Source organism: Octopus sinensis, linkage group LG10, assembly GCF_006345805.1.
Source record: "Octopus sinensis linkage group LG10, ASM634580v1, whole genome shotgun sequence".
Classification (NCBI taxonomy): Eukaryota; Metazoa; Mollusca; class Cephalopoda; order Octopoda; family Octopodidae; genus Octopus; species Octopus sinensis.
Window position 1 is genome coordinate 57,572,486 of NC_043006.1, and position 23,486 is coordinate 57,595,971.

The 23,486-nt window shown below is 37.2% G+C and overlaps 1 protein-coding gene across 1 annotated transcript in view; it reads left to right on the forward strand.

Moving 5' to 3' along the window:
• LOC115216228 (atrial natriuretic peptide receptor 1-like) overlaps window positions 1–21,175 on the forward strand; it is a 78,828-nt gene extending 57,653 nt beyond the window's left edge. The window contains exons 19-22 of the mRNA XM_036506956.1: window positions 8,936–9,019; window positions 12,327–12,418; window positions 18,930–19,006; window positions 20,902–21,175. Coding sequence (XP_036362849.1) covers window positions 8,936–9,019; window positions 12,327–12,418; window positions 18,930–19,006; window positions 20,902–20,944 — 296 coding nt within the window. The 3' untranslated portion in view covers window positions 20,945–21,175. The remainder of the gene's footprint in view (window positions 1–8,935; window positions 9,020–12,326; window positions 12,419–18,929; window positions 19,007–20,901) is intronic.
• The last annotated feature ends 2,311 nt before the right edge of the window (window positions 21,176–23,486 follow it).

Sequence of the window (23,486 nt, forward strand, 5' to 3'; positions counted from 1 at the left end):
CTCGGATAGGGCGGTAGTATTTTAATTTCATTGTGGGCTTCGTTTGAGATTTGTAAAGAAGTTGAAGTATTTTGCAAACAAGATTGGCGTTAGGAAGGGCATCCAGCCGTAGAAACCTTGCCAAATCAGATTGGAAACTAGTGCAACCCACACCCAGCCTACCAATTTTCAGTCAAACCGTCCAACCTATGCCAGCATGGAAAGCGGACGTTAAACGACGACGACGATGATGATGAAGAAGAAGGCAAATATTTGGGATGCAAGTTTTTTTTTTCTCTATGTTACGAATACAGCCATATCAGCAGATATCATTGGTGGATTTGCGGTTTAATATTTGCAGCATTTCAAGAGGGTAGAAATGCGCGTTATCTTAGTCTAGAAAGAATGAGGTACGAATTGTTTCCATGATACATGAAGCCATTGTGTCTGTGTCCTGTGGAATGAGACCAGACTATCACTTTTTATTTAAGTGAAGCATACTACCAAGAGTAAACAACTGCTTCTCATATTGTAATTCGTTGCGCACGTATTTCTTACACTCATTTGTTACATTAAACTTCAAATTGCAACGAAAGAAGGCCCATGTTATATGATATAGGTGTATGTTTGACGTCAACAGGTCTTTAATACGACATAGATTTCTTTCCTTAACCGGATATTTAACACGATCTTAACTTTAAAAAAGAAAACAAAAAACAGGTGCGAATAGGTGGTTAACTCTCATATTATTCTATATCTGTTCCACAGAGACAAAGATATACACACAAATATAGACAAACATACGTACACAGATATATACATGCATATATGTATATATGTATGTATGTATGTATGTATGTATGTATGTATGTATGTATGTATGTATGTACATTTCTCAGGGGTTTAATTATTTTCCCCTTTCCAGAATGTAAGCTGAAGTCTAACGAAGTGACAAAGCGCTTTTGTTTAAGCTTTTGGGGTTTGTGGCGATGTGAAATAATGCGTGCATCACATATGTTAGTAGGTGTGGATAAGCCTGCACTCATCTAGTAGGTGTGTGGGCTTGAGTGTGTGTGTGCGTGAATATATATATATATATATATATTATATATATATATATATGAATAATCACAAAAATCAAGGTTGATATGTTGAGGGAGAGAGAGAGAGAGAGATGGAGAGAGATGAGAGAGAGAGAGAGAGAGAGAGAGAGAGAGAGAGAGAGAGAAAATATATCAACAAAAAATAAACAGCTGTCATTTTCTAATCTAAAACTACCTGCATATTTCCGCCCTTCTCTGATATTCTTATTAACCATAAACAATCAACTGACTTATATCAAGCCATCTTATTATCGTGTTTTAGATAAGATTCACCAATCAAATATTGAGAATCGGTAATCCGCCAACTATTTTTATACCTACATTAATTACAAAGGCATAAACATCAAACGAAAACCAAAAAATAACTACAAAACTATATATCATTTGGTTGGAAAATATTAAGTAAATAAACAGAAATGAATGAACGAAGCAACAACAAAAGCAGCTACCAACTACTACTACTACTACTACTACTACTACTACTACTACTACAATTATGATAATGGCTTCAATTTTTTCCATAGGGGCAGTAATGAAATATGGCTTAAAAAAATGTGCCAAAGCAATCTTGAAAAGAGGAAAACTAGTTAAGAGTAGAAACATCTCACTCGATAAAGCAAATGAAATAAGGGAATTAGACCAAAGCCAGACATACAAATACTTAGGAATCAATGAACTGGATACGATACAACACAGACAAATGAAAGAGAAAATAATAAAAGAATACTATAGATGAGTTAACTCAATACTGAAAACAGAGCTCACTGCGAAAAACAAGATAATAGATATCAACACTCTAGCCGTCCCAGGTATAAGTTGCAGCTACAATATCCTTAACTGGACACTAAATGAACTAATCAAAATAGACAGGAAAAGAAGGAAAATAATGACAGGATTTAGGATGCACCGTCCAAAATCTGACATAGAAAGGTTATATATAGAACGTATGGTTAAACAGCTAGAAATCTATTACAAAATAATCACCGTAGGGCTACAAAAATATCTACTTCAGAAGCAAGGAAAACTAATACAAAGAGATACAAAACACAAACAAAACAAACAAAAAAACTGTTTTCAGTCTTTAAGGAAGCTGACAAATACAAAAAAGTCATACTACCTTACAACTATGAAGAAAAAGAAGAAACAACAAAAGCTGTAAACAACTGAAATCCAAACTAAAACTGGAACTGCAGCGGATCAAACGATGGCAAGAAAAGCCCTTTCATGGCAAATACTGGGTTAAACTAAACGCAAAAGAAATAGACAAAGCAAAATCCCAACAATGGCTGAGAAGCTCATTACTCAAAGCAGAGACTAAAGGATTTTTAATTATAGCACAAGACCAAAGCCTGCCCACCAGAAATTACCAAAATCATATAATGAGAAGAAACATAACAAGTAACGGCAAAATATGTGGAAATGGACAAGAAACAATAGACCATATTGTCTCTGGCTGCCCAGTCCTGGCTAAGAAGGAGTATATTCACAGACATGACAGATTTGGGACCTGTATACACAGGTAGCTATGCCAACACTATGGAGTAACAACAGTAAAAAGATGGTATAGGTACACGTCAGAAAAGGTAACTGAAAATGAGAAAGCGACCATACTATGGGATATGCCAATACACACAGATATAGTTGTCAGAAATCATCAAGAAAAAAAAAATGCTTTCTAATCGATATAACAATACCAACGAATGACAGCATTTCTTTAAAAGAAATGTAGAAACTTACAAAATACAAAGACCTAGAAATAAAGGTAACTCGAATGTGGAATCTAAAAACAGAAACAATTCCTATCATAATAGGCGCATTAGGTGTAATAAAAAAATATTCAGACAAATACATAACTAAAACACCAGGACTAACAAATATATATAGCATACAGAAAATAGCACTACTAGGCACCGTACACATCCTACGCAAAACACTTTCAATACAGTAACAATAAGAGCACCACAACAAACCACACTACATACCCAAGGCACATAGAGCTGCGCTCGGTAGTGCAATGAAATCACGTGATAAAACTAAGTATACTGAATGATAATAATAATAATGGTTTAAAATTTTGCCACAGGGGCAGCCATTTTGAGGGAGGGGACTGGTTGATTACATCGGCCCCAGTGTTCATTTGGCACTTATTTTATCGACCCCGAAAGGATGAAAGGCATAGTCAACCTCAGCAGAATTTGAATTCAAAACGTAGGGACAGACAAAATACCGCTAAGCATTTCGTCCGCTGTGCTATCGATTCTTCCAGCTCGCCGCTTTTAATAATAATAATAATAATAAAATAATCTTTTCTACTCTAAGCACAAGGCGCGAAATTTTTGGGGAGGGGGGCCAGTCACTTAGATCGATCCCAGTACGCAACTGGTACTTAATTAAATCAACCCCGAAAGGATGAAAGGCAAAGTCGACCTCGGCAGAATTTGAACTCAGAGCGTAAAAACAGACGAAATACTGCTAAGCATTTCGCCTGGCGTGCTAACGTTTCTGCCCACTCACCGCCTTTAATAATGATAATAATAATAATAATAACAATAACAATAATAATAATAATAATAATAATAATAATAATGATAATGATAATGATAATGATAATAATAATAATAATAATAATAATAATAACAATAACAATAACAATAATAATAATAATAATAATGATAATGATAATTAATAATAATAATAATAATAATAATAATAATAATAATAATAATAATTATTATTATTATTATTATTATCCTTACCACACAAGGCCTGAAATTTGGGGGAGGAGGATAGTCGATTACATCGACCCAGTACTCAGCTGGTACTTAATTTATCGACTAGAAGGGGATGAAAGGCAAAGTAATTGGCGCATTTGGAAGTATCAGCACTCAACTACCAACATGACTCCAAAAGATTGGTACAGAAGTAAAGACAGAACACCTACAAAAATTAGGATTGCATAGAACCCTAAGAATTCTTTGCAGAGTTCTTGAAGCATGACCAGTAAACAAGTGTCACGGACAGCCGACACTTTCCATCACACCCAGTATAATAAGCTGTGAGTTTTCATCAAATAATGTTTTATACGATGCAGGGCAATATAATGTGGGGTTACATAAAAGGTGTGTAAAAAGTCCAAACAGTAGCAAAATTAAATTTAACAATGAATAATTTTCCAAAAGTGGGAGACTTACTAGGGCTGCTCGTGATGATGTGTGCAAGCGCCACCTCTGTCCGACCTTTCAGAGACAGCTTTCTCTCGGCCCATTTCTTTGTGAGATTGGCCACCTTGCTCGTTACTCCGTCTCAGTGGTTCTTCACCTAGAGATTCGGACCAAACCAGACTCCGTACAATTTAACCGGTCACTCCGGAATAATTCTCCGAAAGTGGGAGACTTTCTAGGGCTGCTCGTGGAGGCCCTACAAAACCAGGGTCGTCCTGACCACTACGTTAAGTGCCCCCTCCACATCATTTTTTTTTCAATCTACAGGCTCACTCGGACCATTCTTGTCACATTCACACACCTTTCAATAAAATGGTTGGGAAGTAGCACTTCCCTCTCTACCATCACCTTCCTTTTCAAGTAAAACTTGAAAATGTTGTTGAGGGCTTGGATGAAGAGGAATGTATCTATCTTTAGCCCTTTTAATCTGATCCATTACACAACTTCTTTTGCAAAGGCCACCAGGCAAGGAAACATTGCTTGCTCTTCTCGGCCTAAGGAAGGTGGCGGGACGATCTTTACAATGGACTCAGCCTATAGCCAGATCCGTCCTACAGGTGACAGCCGGTGTTCGGCATAATCTCACAGGTCAGCAATGCTTGGGAACTATACGAGAATGTGCAAAACAGTTTCATCGCTCTACGTGCATCTCGGGTAAGATCACCTGACGATACTTCCATGGCTGTAAAGATTATCCAGAACCGGCAATGCTCCTCAGTAGCCCTGCAAGATCAGGGATTTCTGGAAATTATCCATGTACCCCAGCCCAAAAGTTCTCTGGAACAGAACAACTAGTTAATTCTTGTCGACGCCCTATTCTGTCGAATCCTCAAACGCTTCTGCCATTACCTTGCCTTAATAATTCCTCGAGAACGTCGTCGCACTTGCTGGCCATAAACCCTCTGTAGAACGCCAAAGTAGAACTTTCACTAACCGCATTGCCCTACTGACAGAGAACAGTGGGCGCCTGACAACACTTTAGGTGCCAGGCGCCCTATTTCGGTCTACGCTTGATTCACGACTGCAGCTCAGACAAAGAGACGAGCTGTGGAAAATCCTGTCTGACAAACGATGATTACATCTGCTCACCGTCAAGGAAGCGTTAGAGATAGCATAGCCTCAGCGCATGTGTGCGCATCAGTAGCCACGGCATGCTCAGTCCTCCATTCAGCAGGTATTAACAACAAATGTCAATCCTGACCAGTGGAACGCATCCCTTCTACAGAAAGCGAAAGAGTACGCGCTCCAGCTTGGCCAGACGTAAACTGGGGCAAGACACGACGGTCAGGCGGTAATACATAACGGGGATGATGTGTGCATGCGCCACCTCTGTCCGACATTTCAAAGACAGCTTTCTCTCGGCCCATTTCTTTGTGAGATTGGCCACCTCGCTCGTTACTCCATCTCAGTTGTTCTCCACCTAGAGATTCAGACCAAACCAGACTCCGCACAGTTTAACCGGTCCCTCCGTCCAGCGTCCCACGACGTTATTGAACGGCTGTTACCGCTAGTGGTGGTGGTGGCGGCAGTGTTCTTGCTAGTGTTGGTGTTACGTTTTGTTGACATTATTCTCTTTTGTTTCATAGTTTTTTCGTGCTGTGTTGTTATTACTATTGTTGTTGCTGTTGCTGTTTGTTTGTTTGTTGAGCGAAGCCGTCATCGTCCCAGAGCTCGCAAGATCGCGCCTCTGGATTGTCTGTAGTGGGAGAAGTCCGAAACGTGGTCCTTTGTTATTCGTAAGACCCGCAGAAGAGAAAGCAGGTCAACCCCCGACACCGAGAGCATCGACGGATGGATGAATGCGCATCCAGACTCAGCGGTTGCGTAGGAAGTCGGAGACAAGAAACAGGAAGAAAGCGTGAGAGAAAGTTGGAGCGAAAGAGTACAACAGGGGTCGCCCCGCCCCTGCCGGAGCCTCGTGGATCTTTAGGTGTTTTTGCTCAATAAACACACACAACGCCCGGTCTGGAAATCGAAACCGTAATCCTCCGACCGCGAGTCCGCTGCCCTAACCATTGGGCCATTGCGCCTTCACTGCTGTTGCTGTTACTGCCACTGCTGTCACTGATTTTTACAGTTTTGCTCATCTGTTCTGCAGATATATACACATTTTTTTATATATATATATATATAACAAAATTCCGTGCTGCATCTCAGAGTTACACACACACACACACACACACACACACACATAATGTGGGCGCAGGCGTAGCTGCATGGTAAGAAGCTTGCTTCCCAATCATATTCCGAGCTCACCCTCACCGCATGGCACTTTGGGCGAGTGTCCTCTACTATAACCTCAGGGGGACCAAAGTCTTATAAGTGGGCTTGGCAGATGGAAACTAAAAGAAGACCGTCATATATCAGGTCATCCCATAAGTTGTGTCCGAATTTTGAATAAAGAAAACAAGAGATGAAATGTTATATTTAATTGAAATTTAGTCATCAATGTACTTTCCGTGATTATCTATAACTTCCTTCCATCTATTTACAAGATTTTTAATCCCATCAATGTAAAACTCTTTTGGTTTCAAAGCGAAGATCTCTGAAATATCAGTTTCGACCTCCTCCTGGCTTGCGAAAGATATGTCCCCCAAATGATTCTGTAAACTACGGAACAAATGGTAATCTGAAGGAGCAAGGTCGGGAGAATAAGGTGGATGAGGAATTTTTTCTCAACCAAGCTCTTCGATCTTCTGTGATGTGATTCTTTGCAGTGTGGGGTCACGCATTGTCTTGATGAAACATCACTCCTTTTCGATTCACTAAAGCGGGTCTTTTTTTCTTCAAAGCTTGGTTCAAACGCTCTAATTGCTAACAGTAGACTTGAGCACTGATTGTTGCATTAGGTGGTAACAATTCAAACTGAATTACTTCTTTGCACTCCAACCAGATAGAGAGAAGAACCTTTTTCCCATGAAGTTCCCTTCTTGGTTGTGGTTGAGCTTTTTCCCTTTTACTAAGCCACTGTTTACGAAGTTTAACATTTCGATAGAAGATCCATTTTTCGTCACCAGTCACAAGTCTATCCAAAAAGGGTGAAATGAGTTCGCGAGAATAGAGAGAAGAGCAGATGTCAACTTGGGATTTGCGGTTGCTTTTGGACAAATCATGAGGCACCCATTTTCCAAGTTTAGGAACCTTTCCAAGTTGTTGAAGATGACGATGAAGGGTTGTATAGTTTGAACTAAGCTTTATTGCCAATTCTTCAAGTGATAATGCGGGATTTTCTTCAAGTGATGCCTCAAGGAACTTATTATCAAACTCAACTGGACGTCCTGTTCGATCTTCATCTTCAAGGCTGAACTCTTCACTTCTGAATTTTGCAAACCATTTTCTGCAAGTTCTTTCATTCAAGCATTCTTTCCCATAAACTGAGTGTATGTTTCGAGTAGCTTCGGCAGCAGAGTTTCCTTTTTTGTACTCATAAAGGATTATGTGCCTCAAATGCTCTTTGGATACTTCCATGTTAGAAAAGGTTTTAATCAAATAAATTTTAATTCTATTATTCTGCAAAATAATAGTTAATTAGTTTAAATGTACACAAATTCATAAAAATAATTTTAAATTCCATTAGACATTCTAAAATACTATTAAATTTCATTCAATTTTAAAAAAGGTAAAATCGGACAGAACTTATGGGATGACCTTATTATATATATATATATATATATATATATATATATATATATATAATATATTATATAAAAGGGCTTAGTAAAATAAATTACTTTGCCACATACTGAACTCATTAGAAATAGCAGCTGGTCCCTTTACATACTGGTCCCTTTACATAGAAATGGTCCCTTTACATACTGAATACTTGGTGAAATTGATTATTAATTAATTAATTTTACCCTCAATTGTTGAAATTATATATTATATATATATATATATTATATATATATATATATATATATATATATAATTATATATATATGTGTGTGGTGTGTGTGTGTGTGGTGTGTGTGTGTGTGTGTGTGTGTGTGTGTGTTGTGCTTGTGTGTGTGTGTGTTTTTGTGTCTGTTTGTCTCTCACCACAACTTGAAAACTGATGTTGTATGTTTATGTCCCCGTAAATTAGCAGCTTGGCAAAAGAAATCGATAGAATAAATACCGACCTTAAAAAAAGCAGTGGGGTCGTTTCATTCTTTAAGATGGTGCCTCGGCATGGCCGCACTCTAATGACGGAAACAAAGTAAAAGATACGTACGTGTGTGAGTGTGTATGTGTATGTGTGCAAAATGGATCACTCGTGAAGTTAGCCAAGTCAAAGTCAACAAATAATTTAGACATCAATTTTCCTTGATGGCGCCTCTCTGTAGGATAACGACGACGACGACGACGACGACGAAGAGAAGAAGAAGAAGAAGAAGAAGAAGAAGAAGAAGAAGAAGAAGAAGAAGAAGAAGAAGAAAACTCTCTTAGAATATAAATGAATATTCTGCTGAAGACGTACATAAAATAAACGCACAGCTTTACAAATACATTGATTTTTCCATTCGCAGATATTATTTTGAGACACACTTAAGCGCTTTCAAAATGAACGGTCACAAAAGCAACACAATTATTCAAAGACTCGATATTCTTATCTATCTTTTACTTCTTCTTCTTCTCATTGCTCTTGAACAGGTGTAGTTGGTTTAACAATGCCGAGGTATTGTGTATTCGGAGACACAGTCAACACAGCATCTCGAATGGAATCAAGTGGCAAAGGTGAGTGTGACTTAAATTTTCTTCCTCTCAGTCATCAAAAACGCATAACTGTTGTCTTACAATAAATGACTATTTTTCTAACAGCTTGAAAATCCTTGTGTGTTTTTCGTTTACTGTCTTTAATAATCCATTCCGCTGTATCATATATGCTGTGTGATATTAAAGACTCATTCTATAACATGGTCTGATGTATCCTCAATGTTATCACCAATATTATTTTTTCTGATTATATAGTGTGGTATCAACGTTTCTAATATAAAAGCTGAATAATAAAAACAATACAAAACATGAGTGGCTGTGTGGTAAGTAGCTTGCTAACCAACCACATGGTTCCGGGTTCAGTCCCACTGCGTGGTATCTTGGGCAAGTGTCTTCTGCTATAGCCCCGGGCCGACCAAAGCCTTGTGAGTGGATTTGGTAGACGGAAACTGAAAGAAGCCTGTCATATATATGTATATATAATATATGTGTGTATGTGCGTGTTTGTGTGTCTGTGTTTGTCCCCCTAGCATTGCTTGACAACCAATGCTGGTGTGTTTATGTCCCCGTTACTTAGCGGTTCGGCAAAAGAGCCCGATAGAATAAGTACTGGGCTTACAAAAGAATAAGTCCCGGGGTCGAGTTGCTCGATTAAAGGCGGTGCTCCAGCATGGCCGCAGTCAAATGACTGAAACAAGTAAAAGAGAGAAAAAGAGAAAGATATATATATATATATATATATTATATATATATATAATATATATATATATATATATATATATATATATATATAATATATATATATATATATATATACATATCATAGACTGAACAGCTGTAAGCGATTTTAATGATTTTAATAATTTATACTAATGCTTTTTTTAATAACTACTTGTATTCTTATCTTATATGTGCTGAATTTTATACTGTATATATGTATGTTATTATGGTTGTTGTTTTGATAAATAAATAAGTCAACATTCTAATATCCTAAAGCTGATAAACCAACTAATGTGTTTCTCCATTTTCTTATTTGTAATATATATATATATTCACAGATAGATAGATAGATAGATAGATAGATAGATAGATAGATAGATAGATAGATAGATAGATAGATAGATAGATACGTACATACATACATAGAGAGAGAGAGAGAGAGAGAGAGAGAGAGAGGGAGAAATAGAAATATTCAGAATGCAAACCCCTAAAATTTGAAAATTGAATGCATTTGTTATGTCGTATGAGAAATACTCTAACTGCAAGGGGGTTTTGAATATCCAGAATCTGAAAGCAAAATACGTTAGGAAGTTGTGTTAAGTTAACATTGACCGCATCGAATAACTTGAGAAATACAACTTGCTAAGGATCCTTTCTTTGCTTGCAATCGGTCGTGTTCGTGCGAGTAAGTGGTGTGCGTGCGATGTTAGAGTGAAAGACGATACTACTTATTTCTCAAATCACAAATCGCTGTGATTGAGATTATGCACTCGACCGTGTTATTTCTTGACCTGTGTTTTCTTCTTTTTGTATCTAGATGTTCAAGTATAACAAAACTGAAGCAGCATTTAGTTTAATTTTGTTTTACTGTATTTCAGCCAGTGAGCTGTGGTCGTTCTAGAGCATGACTATTATATATATTTAAAAAATAAAAAGTCATCTGTATAAGGAGCAAACTAGTTGGCTGGCCCGTGAGTGCCTTTAGTAGAGTCGACTATGTTGCAAGCATTCGGGTTAGGTTTCCTAACTGGGGTTAACTTTTCGCTTCCCTTCACTACTCTTAGAGTCCTTAAATGTGTCATAGGCACTCGAAAAAGAAAAGAAAAAGATTAAAAGAAAATTTTGAAAAAAGAGGCGAGCGAAGAACTACTATGTGATAAATCCACCGACAAGAAATAGGAGCCAAAATTTCCCTTAGACTATCCCTACCGCCATATAGCTCACGTGAAAGACGAGATGGTTATTGTTGAAATGCCTTTAATCATAAGGTCCGTTCAGCTTGGGTTGATATGAGATTAAACAAGAACAATAGCAGCATTGAAAAACTGGTTTCAAATTTTGGCACAAGGTCAGCAATTTAGGGGGTAAATTGATAACATCGACCTCAGTGTTCAACGAATACTTATTTCATTAACCCCAAAAGGATGAAAAAGCAAAGTCAACCTCGGTAGAATTTGAACTCAGAACGTAAAAAACGGACGAAGTACCACAAAGCATTTTCCCCCGCAGTGTTAATGTTTCTGCCAGCTCACCGCCTTGCAACAGTGAAATATTAATAAAAGTCAGTTTTGTTTGGATCTGTTTGCATCGTATTCCAGCTAAGTGACAGAGTCGTTAGAACGTCGTTGCGATAATTGCTCTAGTTCACTGCGCTCAGAGTTCAACTCTTGCCAAAGCTGATTTTGCTTTTTATCTTTTCGAGGCTGATAAAATAAAGTACCAGTCCATGACAGTCATTGGAATCGTGGAATGGTTAGAACGTTAGAGAAGATACCATGTGGTATTTGTTTCAATCCTTTCCCTTCAGAATCTTTGGATAATGGATTTACTCCATTACCCGGTGTATCGCGGTGTAACGCCACGCGTTTGTCCTTATGCAGGGCGAAATTTACTGTTGTAAACCGTCGGGTCAGCTCTTTGAGAATAGCTTCCTTATTTTCTCTTTCAGAAAAGTTCCAACTTTTTCTTCCATCTTTTTGAGGATCACTGGGGTCGATACAATAGACTTACCTCTCTCCCCACCAAATTCCAAGCCTTGTGCCTATACTAAAAAGTTATTGTTATTATTATCATTATCAAATTCTGTCGAAGTCGACTTTGCTTGTCAACCTCTCGGGGTCGATAAATTAAGTACCAGTGAAACACTGGGGTCAGTGTAATCGATTGGTCCCCTCATCCCAAAATTTCAGGCTTTGTGCCTTTAGTAGAAGCGATAATAATAATTATTGTTGTTATTGTTTTTCTAGATTAGGTGCAATTTAGCATTAGTTGAGGAGACCTATTAACACATATTACCAATATATCCTTCTCTCGGCCCTTATATATCCCTTATATATCCCTTATATATCCAGAACTGTATTTTCTTCAAATTACTCCCTACCGTATTGTAAGGTATAATTTGAGATCGGTTTGCCTACTACCTCTAGCAGCCATCCCCACGTCCATTTCGTTTCATATTGCTTTGATGCTTTTCTTTTTTTCAGGTGATAATATGCGATTTCAAGGAGATTTGGCTGCTATTTCTAGCAGTTCATAGATGCTTTCTCAGTTATTGTTACTGTTGCTGTTACAGTTATTATTGATATTGTTGTTTTTGTTGTTGCTGCAGGACTGAGAATTCACATCAGTGAATCAACAAGGGATGCTTTGATGAAGATTGGTGGCTATGTCGTTTCATTGAGAGGCGAAACACCGATCAAAGTACGTATATCTCCATTGTCATGTGTAGCTAGTGTGGTCATTGCTGCCGCCGCCGCCCCCGTCGCTACCACCGCCACCGCTGCCGCCGTTACCACTGCCGCCGCTGTTGTTATCGCTGTTGTTTATTGTTGTTATCGTCGTTGTTGGCTTCTTCCAGAGCATCCTTGACTAAAGATTTTCCAGCCATGATTCTCTTTATGTCAGGCAACATATTTTAAAATTCCCTTTATGTCAGGCAACATAGCGGTTCGACAAGTAGATTCGATAGAATAAACACCAGTTTGATTAAATCCTTGAAGGAGATGCTCCAACATGGCCGCAGTCCAATGACTCAAAGAATATGAATATGAACACAAATTTTTTTTGCCTCTTTTCGGGATTGATAAAATAAGGGACCTGTTCAATATTGAGAACGACTCTCCTCCTCCTCCATTTTATCTTTACAATCTTCAATATTTGTATAAGCCGGGCCTTCTTGCTTCCTACAATATCAGTTTTGTGACATTTTATGTACCTTGTCATGTTTTTTCTGTTCTAATGCTGTGTTCGCATCTAATCTCCTATTTTTCTTGGTACATACAGTCTGTCTGTGTCACTCTTTGGATGAAATACTTTATATCTGGTCAATAGCTTTCTTGCCTTGCGATCTAAGCTGTTTGGCTCTATTACCCCTGCCTCATATTTAGGGAATGAGATCGCCCTATGTTGGCAGCTTTAATCTTATTGCGTCCATTCAGTTTCGATTTGAGGACAAGTCTCATTCTACGCAAGTATTCCACCTGAAATTTCCTCCTCCATTTCCAATACCACCAAGCAATTATATCCTGCATTATTTAATTGCTTTATAACCTTCCCCGATGGCGTCACCCATTCATCCATGCATTTAATTTTGCATCTGTTCAAGACTAACATACTACACGTTTTCAATCCAAACCCCATTCTGACGTCAGCACTAAACGCATAATCTGTATCAGTGAGGGAACTGACCTGGGATTAATCCTTATCACAAAACTCGAGGTCGTCTATGAATAACGAGTGATTAATCTTTTATTGGAGACCCTTGAATTCATACCCAGCTTTAGCTTTCCTCGAAACTAATTTTAATGGTATCGTGCACTATACAAGTGAGGACAGAAAGTCCCCTTAAAATAAACCTCTTTTTATTTTTATTGTGCTTCAGCTTCTATATGCTATCAGTTCTGTCATCCACTTCTTTACATTTTACTAAGAAATTGCTCGACATTCGGTGCAATACCAAATATATTCACACATTCCATTTTCCAAGAATGTGGCACATATCATAGGCCTTGCAGTAATCAATTCATTATATGGCAAAGTTGATTTTCCTCTTCTTGAAATCTCTAAGTACTGTTTTGTCTATCAGAAGTCGATCTTTGGTACAGTTGCATATATGCTTGCACCCTTTCTGCTCACCTGGCTATTTTCTTCAAGATTCCCGTACATTGATTTTGGACTATTCCAGCCAATAACTTCCACGTAAGTGGTAAGCGTGGTATCGGTGTGCAGCTGTCTGCTGTATTCCCTTTTGCGCTATCATAAAACTGGTTAGCAATTTCGGTGTCACTTCGTCGGCATTTAACAAAGTGTTAATTTGTTCAGCTATTCATGCATGATATTCACTAAATTTTTGATCCAGTAGCCTTGAACTCCATTTGTCCCGGAGCCTTCAAATTGCCCATCTTTTTGCTGACTTCCGTCAAGTCCCTAACTAAAATGTCTAGTTCTGCTCGCTGCGGACAAGCTGTTGGTTGTTCCAGTTCTGGTAAAAATTCAGTATCTTCCTTGTGCTCCTCGTCCTCACTCCAGATGTCGCTCCCAAACTTTTGACTTACGTTGCTAACTAACAGCATCACTTCAACTGTACACTCTCTATTTATTTCTTGGTAAAATCTCTTCTGGTCTACTCCGCATAATCTATTTTGCTAATATTTCTTTATTCACTCTTTAGTCATATCTTGTCATCTTTGCTTTCTTTGCAATAAGACGTTGCTTGAGTTACTCTATTACTACTTTTAGGTCTGTTCTTTCAATGACTTTACTTTCTTTTCAGTGCCCTGTATATTTGTTAATTTCTAAGCTTCCCCTTCTCTTTTTCAGTAAGATCTGCATTTTTATAATTTCTTCTGCTACTATTTTCTTACACCTGCTTTTTGAGAATTTCGACCCCACCTTCTGTCAACCAGTGATATTTTCTTATTGCTCTAGCTTGATCGCATAATCTCTTCTCTCCATTTCTCTCCATTGTCCATGCACACGTAGCAGTTAGCCCCTAATAGGAACACCATTTATGTCTACAGGGTTACTCAGGTAGTAACACTCTATGACCACAATGTTTACTCTTTTACTCCAGGTCCGTCGTGTCTGCTGATCCATTGTTGGGTAACAATCTACTGGAACCGGATCAGTTACTCCAAGCTTCCCGGGTGTGACACCTTCACCATCAAAGCTTCCAGTCTCGTTAACCCCGTTGATCCCAAAATTTTGATTTCTCATTGTCACTCATATGAGCTCGTGATTCAAGTTGCGCAACTACCAGTGTTTTTATAGTGAACCCATCATTAGATGTACCGTCGATCAACATTTAGAAGAGACTCCACCTACCTTCATCTAGAGAGGCTTTTATTTATTATTATTATTATTATTATTATTATTATTGAGTGAGAGGGCAGTGCATGCCATCAAAGTGATACTGGGGTTAAATATACGAAACCCAGTATACCCATCATGACTACCCGTCTGATAAGGGTACACCAGGCACATGCACCACAACCATATGTGCGCGACATGGTGATATAGCAAGATAAACAGCGCATGACCTTGCAGGTGGGACCCAGTTAGACCTTTCTTCTGGTCGAGTAGCCCATCCCGCTCCAAAGGTCCCTGAATAAAGGTTGTTTAAGGATGTTGAACGAAACACCCATTTTCCAAAGGTGAATTATCCAAACTCCAAAGAATTCCTCTCAGCACATGGCTATAATGCTCCTCCACTACTTCTGCTCATGATCAGAGATGCAAATATCGTCGGCCACCAAGGGACATGCTCAACTGGTTAAGGTCAAACAACTGACAAGCAAATCTGTGGTATTGAGCAGAATATTTGCCGTAGCCCATCTTTTAAACCAAGACAAAACAATGTACATGATAACACTTCCAATCAGTTAACATCATAAGCCATGAGAGCCACTGCCTGATTATTATTATTATTATTATTATTATATTATTATTATTATTATTATTATTATTATTATTATTATTATTATTATTTTCAACATCATCATCGTCATCATCATCATCATCATCATCATCATCATCATCATCATCATCATTATCATTTATTGTTTAATTGGAGGGACATCTGTCAAAACTCCGCGAAAACAAAGTGTTTTTATCCCAGTTTTCCTCATGGCAGGGTTTTGAATTGTTTGAGTAACTCCATTGCCCTACCTAAAGATTTCTCTTCAGACATATTTAACTGACCTCTATATTTCTTGATAAATGACCAATTATGTTATTATTTGTAGCTCAAGGTATCTGATGAAGTAGAAGTTAGAAGTGGCAGCAGTATAGTCTTAATAATGCAAACAAATACACCTCCAAATTATTTTCAAATATGAAAATAGATTTGAAAATAAAAACAACCAGACAACGTAATCGCAAATCAAACAGTCAGCGTTTCAACCTTAAACATTTGAATCTGAACAATGGAAAAGACAAAAAAAGAATAAATTTGGAAACACTAGTTTTAAAGTGGGGAACAGTAAACGGTTACGACAACGGGGGTTCCAGTTGATCCGATCAACGGAACAGCCTGCTCGTGAAATTAATGTGTAAGTGGCTGAGCATTCTACAGACACGTGTACCCTTAACGTAGTTCTCAGGGTGATTCAGTATGATACACATTATGACAAGGCGAGCCTTTTGCAATACAGGTGCTATTCATTTTGACCAGCTGAGTGGACTGAAATAATGTGAAATAAAGTGTCTTGTTTAAGGCCACAACGAGTTGTCAGCAATAAAATTCAGGACCTTACGATCGTGAGTCGAATGCCCTAATCTCTACGCCACGCGCTTTCAGTATAAACAATACGAGCATTGACAACAACATACATCTTCTGCTGGTCAAAATCAAATTCGAATTGAGCCACTCCATGAAATGGAGAAACTATGGATGAGGTACATCGGAACGGTATCTCCCCGCTCGAAAGATTTTCACAGGAAAAGGAGGAAGCAAGAAACTGACATAACTTTGTTTTTCAAATAACTGAGGGGGTTACCATATGACCACCACAGAAGAGCTGGAGAGAGATCCCTGGCCGACCTGTAGCAGAATGCATTCTCCAATAAGTGAGACAGGGGCTTATGGGAGGCTGTCGGTTTGTCTGATATCTATTTACAGACAAAATATGAGCTGAAAATACATATCATATATACACACATATATACATACATGTAGTTCTTAAAATTGAAAGGGTGAATGGTTGCACAATTTATGGCGAGAACAAGAGCAACTTTTCTCGATGTAATTTTTTTTTTCTTTTTTGCTTAAAATCTTCAGACTCAACAGGGTGACAAGTGAAAATGCTCACTAAAACTCCTGTCAGAAAGAACATTCAAATATGCATACATACATACATACATACATACACACATACATAGAAACAAACATAGATTGTTGTTAGAACAGAACGAGGGTAAAATAGCGAACGCTGGAAAAATATTTTCTTTGAAAACAGAAAAGATAGAAGAGAGAGACAAAAGACGTCCAGTCCTTGGGACAGTCCTGAAGAAAAAGAAAGATGACCCCGTGAAGAAAAGAAAGATGGACGATGGTCACATGTGAGCAACGAGAGAGAGAGAAAAAGAGAAAGAGGGGGAGAGAGAGGGACAGATAGAAAACGGTGAAGGGGAGAAAAAGGGAATTTGAGGAAAGGATAGGGGAGAAAACAGTATAAAGTCGCATCAAAAAGATTAAGATGAACTTGGAAATGGATGCATGGCGTTCAATCAAATAATAATATAAATGATATGTATTATTTATATTATTATATGATTGATTCCAAGTAAGTATATATATATATATATATATATATATATATATATATATATATATATATATTGGCGTAGGAGTGATTGTGTGGTAAGTAGCTTACTTACCAACCACATGGTTCCGGGTTCAGTTCCACTGCCTGGCACCTTGGGCAAGTGTCTTCTACTATAGCCTCGAGCCGACCAAAGATTTGTGAGTGGATTTGGTAGACGGAAACTGAAAGAAGCCCGTCGTATATATGTATTCATATATATGTATGTGCGTGTATATGTTTGTACCCCCAACATCGCTTGACAGCCGATGCTGGTGTGTTTACATCCCCGTAACTTAGCGGTTCAACAAAAAGAGATCGATAGAATAAGTACTAGGCTTACAAAGAATAAGTCCTAGGGTCGATTTGCTCGACTAAAGGCGGTGCTCCAGCATGGCCACAGTCACATGACTGAAACAAGTAAAAGAGTAAAGGAGAATATATATATATATAGATATATATATATATATATATATATATATATATATATATATTATTAGAAGAAATGAGGTACTCAGAAAATCGGATGGTTTATATTTACAGATATTTATTTGTATATTACATTTTTATACATCATATAACTTAGATCATGTATTAGCGCTTTCTCCCATCTAGTGGGGTTTTCAAATCAAACTAAGTTCCTGTAGGAAAAGTTTTGACCATTTATAGTGGTATTGAGTTTGTAGTGGTGGGGAGGAATTCTTGTACTGCCTTATATTCCTCCCCACCACTACAAACTCAATACCACTATAAAATGGTCAAAACTTTTCATACAGGAACTTAGTTTGATTTGAAAACCCCACTAGAATGGGAGAAAGCGCTAATACATGATCTAAGTTATATGATGTATAAAAAATGTAATATACAAATAAATATCTGTAAATATAAACCATCCGATTTTCTGAGTACCTCATTTTTCTAATATAAAATACCTGTACATCATCTCCATATATATATATATATATATATATAAAATTATGAATTAGGGTATCTATGAGATACCACCATGCTGAAAATAGCAGCCATGATCTGACTCTAAAACCACCTTAATTAGAGTCAGATCATGGCTGCTATTTTCAGCATGGTGGTATCTCGTAGATACCCTAATTTATGATTTTAATAATCATTACCTTTGAAGGTTATTTTTTCCATGCTGACCACTTGATAAAATCGTTATTTTATTTTAAATTATCGATTTTATCCTTATATATATATATATATATATATATATCTATATATATATATATATAATATATATATATACATATATATATAATATATATATATATAATATATATATATTATATATATACATAAATACATATATACATTAATGTATATATGTAACTAATTCAAACACGATTTTAACTAATTGCTACTAATAATGTTCTGTTTTGATGTTTTTGTTGTAGGGAAAGGGTACCATGACAACGTACTGGATGAATGGAAAAGTTGGATTCAGCAAAAGGTTACCGGATCCAGAGAAAATGTAGGTTTTGTTGAACATAAGCATACTTGTATAATATATCATGTGTATGTTATATTTTATTACTGTATTATAGGCACAAGCATGGCTGTGCGATTAAGAAGATCGCATCACAACCACGTGGTTTCGTGTTCTGTCATGTGTGTGTGTGTGTATGGGCGCGTGCAAGTCGTCTAAGAGTCCATAAGTCAGCAAAAGAATGCACTTTTATATCTGTCAAAAGAGTGGGTAAATCATCCGAAGTGTACAGTATTATATATCCGTTACGGCCGATCATACCAATCGGTTTCGCACTAGGGATTCAACGTAGTCACAGATAACAATTGTGTGTAACCCTGCTCTCGTCAGAGGTAGCCGATATGGATATATATATATACATATATGTCAGAGACTGTGTGGAAGCCCGTCATATATATATATATGTGTGTGTGTGTGTGTGTGTGTGTGTGTGTGTGTGTGTGTGTGTGTGTCAGTGAGTGTGTGTATGTGTGTGTTTGTGTGTGTGTGTGCGTGAGTGGGTGTGTGTGTAATGGAATAAGAAATAAAGAATGAATGAAAACTTATAAAGTATAATTTACTAAACGTAAAGATTTAATAAGTGAAATATTTACCTTAAAATACAAAGACAGAGAAATAGAAGAAACCGACTGGAACAAAGATATGTGTAGTTTAAATGCAGAGGATATGGACAACGGTGTATTTTAAGAACTCGTGCAAGGGAAGAAAATAATTTTGCATATGTAAGAGGAAAAAGTGAAACTGTTTTCAATACAACACTGCTTCTGTTAAAATAAATGAACAATAAATAAAATATTAGAAAAAGAAGCATCCATTGGCATAAATCATAGATATTTGAAGGAGTACGAGCATGTACATATAGAAACAAATATAATATACAAATATAGTCATTGATTCATATGGTAAATACTATATACTGACTGCTGGGATTTAGCCTGACCGTCAGCGATGTAGTAATCACTACTGATGAACTAAGCGAAACTAGCTACTATAATGACCTCGATCTCACTCGCTGAGGGGCGGTTATCTTCCCTGTCAGTGCATAGACATATGCATTTTTTCCGGTTATAAGGGTCTTTGATTCTTGTTTCTAGCAATGTAGGTGTACCCTGCACCATCAGTCACTATTAGTGACAAAAGAGATTTTCTTTTTGATTTTGTATTGCGTCTAGCTACCTTCGTTATTTTACAAACACAAACACACTCGCAAATTATATATATATACATATATATATGTATATACATATATAAATCATGTATATATGTATATATATACATGCATCTATCTATCTATCTATCTATCTATCTATCTATCTATCTATCTATCTATCTATCTATCTATCTATCTATCTATCTATCTATCTATCTATCTATCTATGTATCTATCTATCTATCTATCTATCTATGTATGTATGTATCTATCTATCTATCTATCTATCTATCTATCTATCTATATATATATATATATATATATATATATATATATATATATATATATATATATATATATGTGTGTGTGTGTGTGTGTGTATATATTGCAGCCGACCGACGAAGAAATAAAGCACATGCATTTAATACATTTATTCGATATTGTTTACAACATTCAAGTTGCTTCTAATTCATATTTAATATATATATATATATATATATATACTCACAAGATGTGCAAGCATATATTTACAAAACATTGTGCGTGTGTCTATGTGTGTGTGTGTGTGTGTGTATACGTATATATGTATGTATATGTAGAATAATATATATATATATATATATATATAGTTATACACACATACACACTTAACACACGCACACATGCCACACACATACACACAAACACATATGTATATATATTCTCTACCCTATTCTTATTTTTCCTACAGTGACGAAATCGAAGAGATCCTGCCAATGAACAACAAAGTATAACCTTTTGAGGCAGACGTCATCATCTGTTATGTAACCCTTTCCCAGATGTCATCTGTTATGCCATATTTTACCAGACATCATCATCTGCTATGTCTTCAAATATTTATGCAGCCGTTGTATTTCTAGATATTTCCGTGATCGTTTTTTGTCTTAGAACATTGTTTTTCAGGATGTGCCATTAGTAATTTGTAAAGATTTTGTATTATCTCATTAAATATATTTATAAACTCACCTGGTTGTCGTTTTCTTTTTGTTGCGCTGAACATTTTAATTAAGATCTTTGTCGAGTGACAGAATTTGCAGATCGCCAGACAAAGACAGGGTTCCTTGCAGTATTCAGGTTTGTCCTCTTAGCTTCTGAGTTTAAATTCCAAGTTCTAACTTTGACGTTTATAACTAAAGCCCTGACGATTGTACATTTCCGCGCATTTAAATTTGTCTTACCTTTGGATCAAACATTAACGTCACTATTTTATATTATTTCAAGGCAAAACTTTCTTAATAAGGTAAGGCAGTGGGCTGTCAGAATAGTTAGCACGCTGGGCAAATTTCTTAGCGGCATTTCGTCCGAATTTATGTTCTGAGTTCAAATTCCGCCGAGGTCCACATTGCCTTTCATTCTTTCGGAATCGATGAAATAAGTACCAGTCGAGCACTGGGGTCGATGAAATCGACTTCCCCCTCAGGTTCAGTTCCATTGTGTGGTACATAATTCAAGTGACTTCTACTCTAGTTCCGTGCCGGCCATTATTGAATGAATTTAATTCATGGAGATTATGCGGAATCTTCAGCGCATCCGACAAAATATTTCGCATATTTCTTCCAGCTTGTTACCTTCTTTGTCAAATTCTTCTGAGATCAACTTGGCTGTTTTACAACGCTTCGAATTCGATAAAGTCAAGTACCACTCAAGCACTGGTATCAATAGTGGAGTACACCCTCCACTCAAAAACTGCTGACTTTGTGCCTGTGGTAAGTAGCTTGCTTATTAACCACATGGTTCCAGGTCAGTCTCACTGCGTGCCACCTTGAGCAAGAGTCTTCTACTTGAGCCTCGGCACGAACAAAGCCTTGTGAGTGGATTTAGTAGCCGGAAACTGAAGAAAGCCTGTCGTATATATATATATATATATATATATATATAATATATATATATATATATATATATATATGCGTATGTTTGTGTGTCTGTGTTTGTTCCCCCACCATCACTTGACAACCAATGTTGGTGAGTTTACGTCCTCGTAACTTAGCGGTTCGGCAAAAGTAACCGATGGAATAAGTACTAGGCTCACAAAGAATAAATCCTGGGGTCGATTTGTTCGACTAAAGGCGGTGCTCCAGCATGGCCCCAGTCAAATGACTGAAACAAATAAAAGAAAGAATTAGCATTGATAAGTAGGGAAGTGGCATGAAGGGGAGAGATCATTAGAGTAACATTCTTCACGGTGAGCTGACAGAATGTTTAGAATACGTGAAAAATACTTAGCGGCATTTCGTCTGCCGTTACGTTCTGAGTTCAAATTCCGCCGAGGTCGACTTTGCTTTTCATCCTTAAGGGTCCATAAATTAAGTACCAGTGAAACACTGAGGTTGATGTATTCGACAAGTCCCTTCCCCCAAAATTTCAGGCCTTGTACCTTTAGTAGAAAGGATTATTATTATTATTATTATTATTATTATTATTATTATTATTATTATTATTATTATTATTATTATTATTGGCAAGGTAGCAGAGTTGTTAGCATGCTGGGCAAAATACTTAGCAGCATTTTGTCTGTCTTTACGTTCTGCGTTCCAATTCCGCTGAGGTCAATTTTTCTATTCATCAATTCGGAGTCGATGAAATAAGTACTAGTTGGGCACTGGGGTCGATGTAATCGACTTAGCCCCTCCTCGAAACTACTGGCCTTGTGCCAAAATTAGAAATCAATATTTAGATACGTTCCTCTATGTTCAGAGATTCCAGCTTGCCGAGTTCAAATTTGCTTTTCTCCCCACGGCACATCCTTGCTGTATAGCCCTAGGACAGTTTCAAGAGAGATTACCTATGGTACACATGTGGACTGTTGAATGAGTAACCACCACACGCGCACACACACACACACACACACCACACGTTTTTCCAAATATGTCATGTCTCTGTCGATCTAACTCACTGCGTACACATGTATGCTGTAATAAAACACCCCAGTGTAAAAAAAATTTAAAAAATTCTGGTGTTAATCGATTATATGAGTCCTCTACAAACGCGTGGATCCAGTTTAAAGCAACTTTACTTACCAAAAAGGTCATCTTAGTCAACTACTTATGCGATTTATATGTACGCAACAACCCTCTGGCGTCTAAAAAAAATCTGATAACATATTCATTAAGACGATCTATCAAACTAATCCACCTGCTTGCTTGACTGTCGTCTCACCAAGGACTATTTACTTATTTGCCTATGTACATGCTTGCCTTACCTCTGCTCGATAACATTCCTCTCCAATGAGTAAACAAACGACGAAGAGACGTGAAGGAGTTTGACGATTTTTGAAGA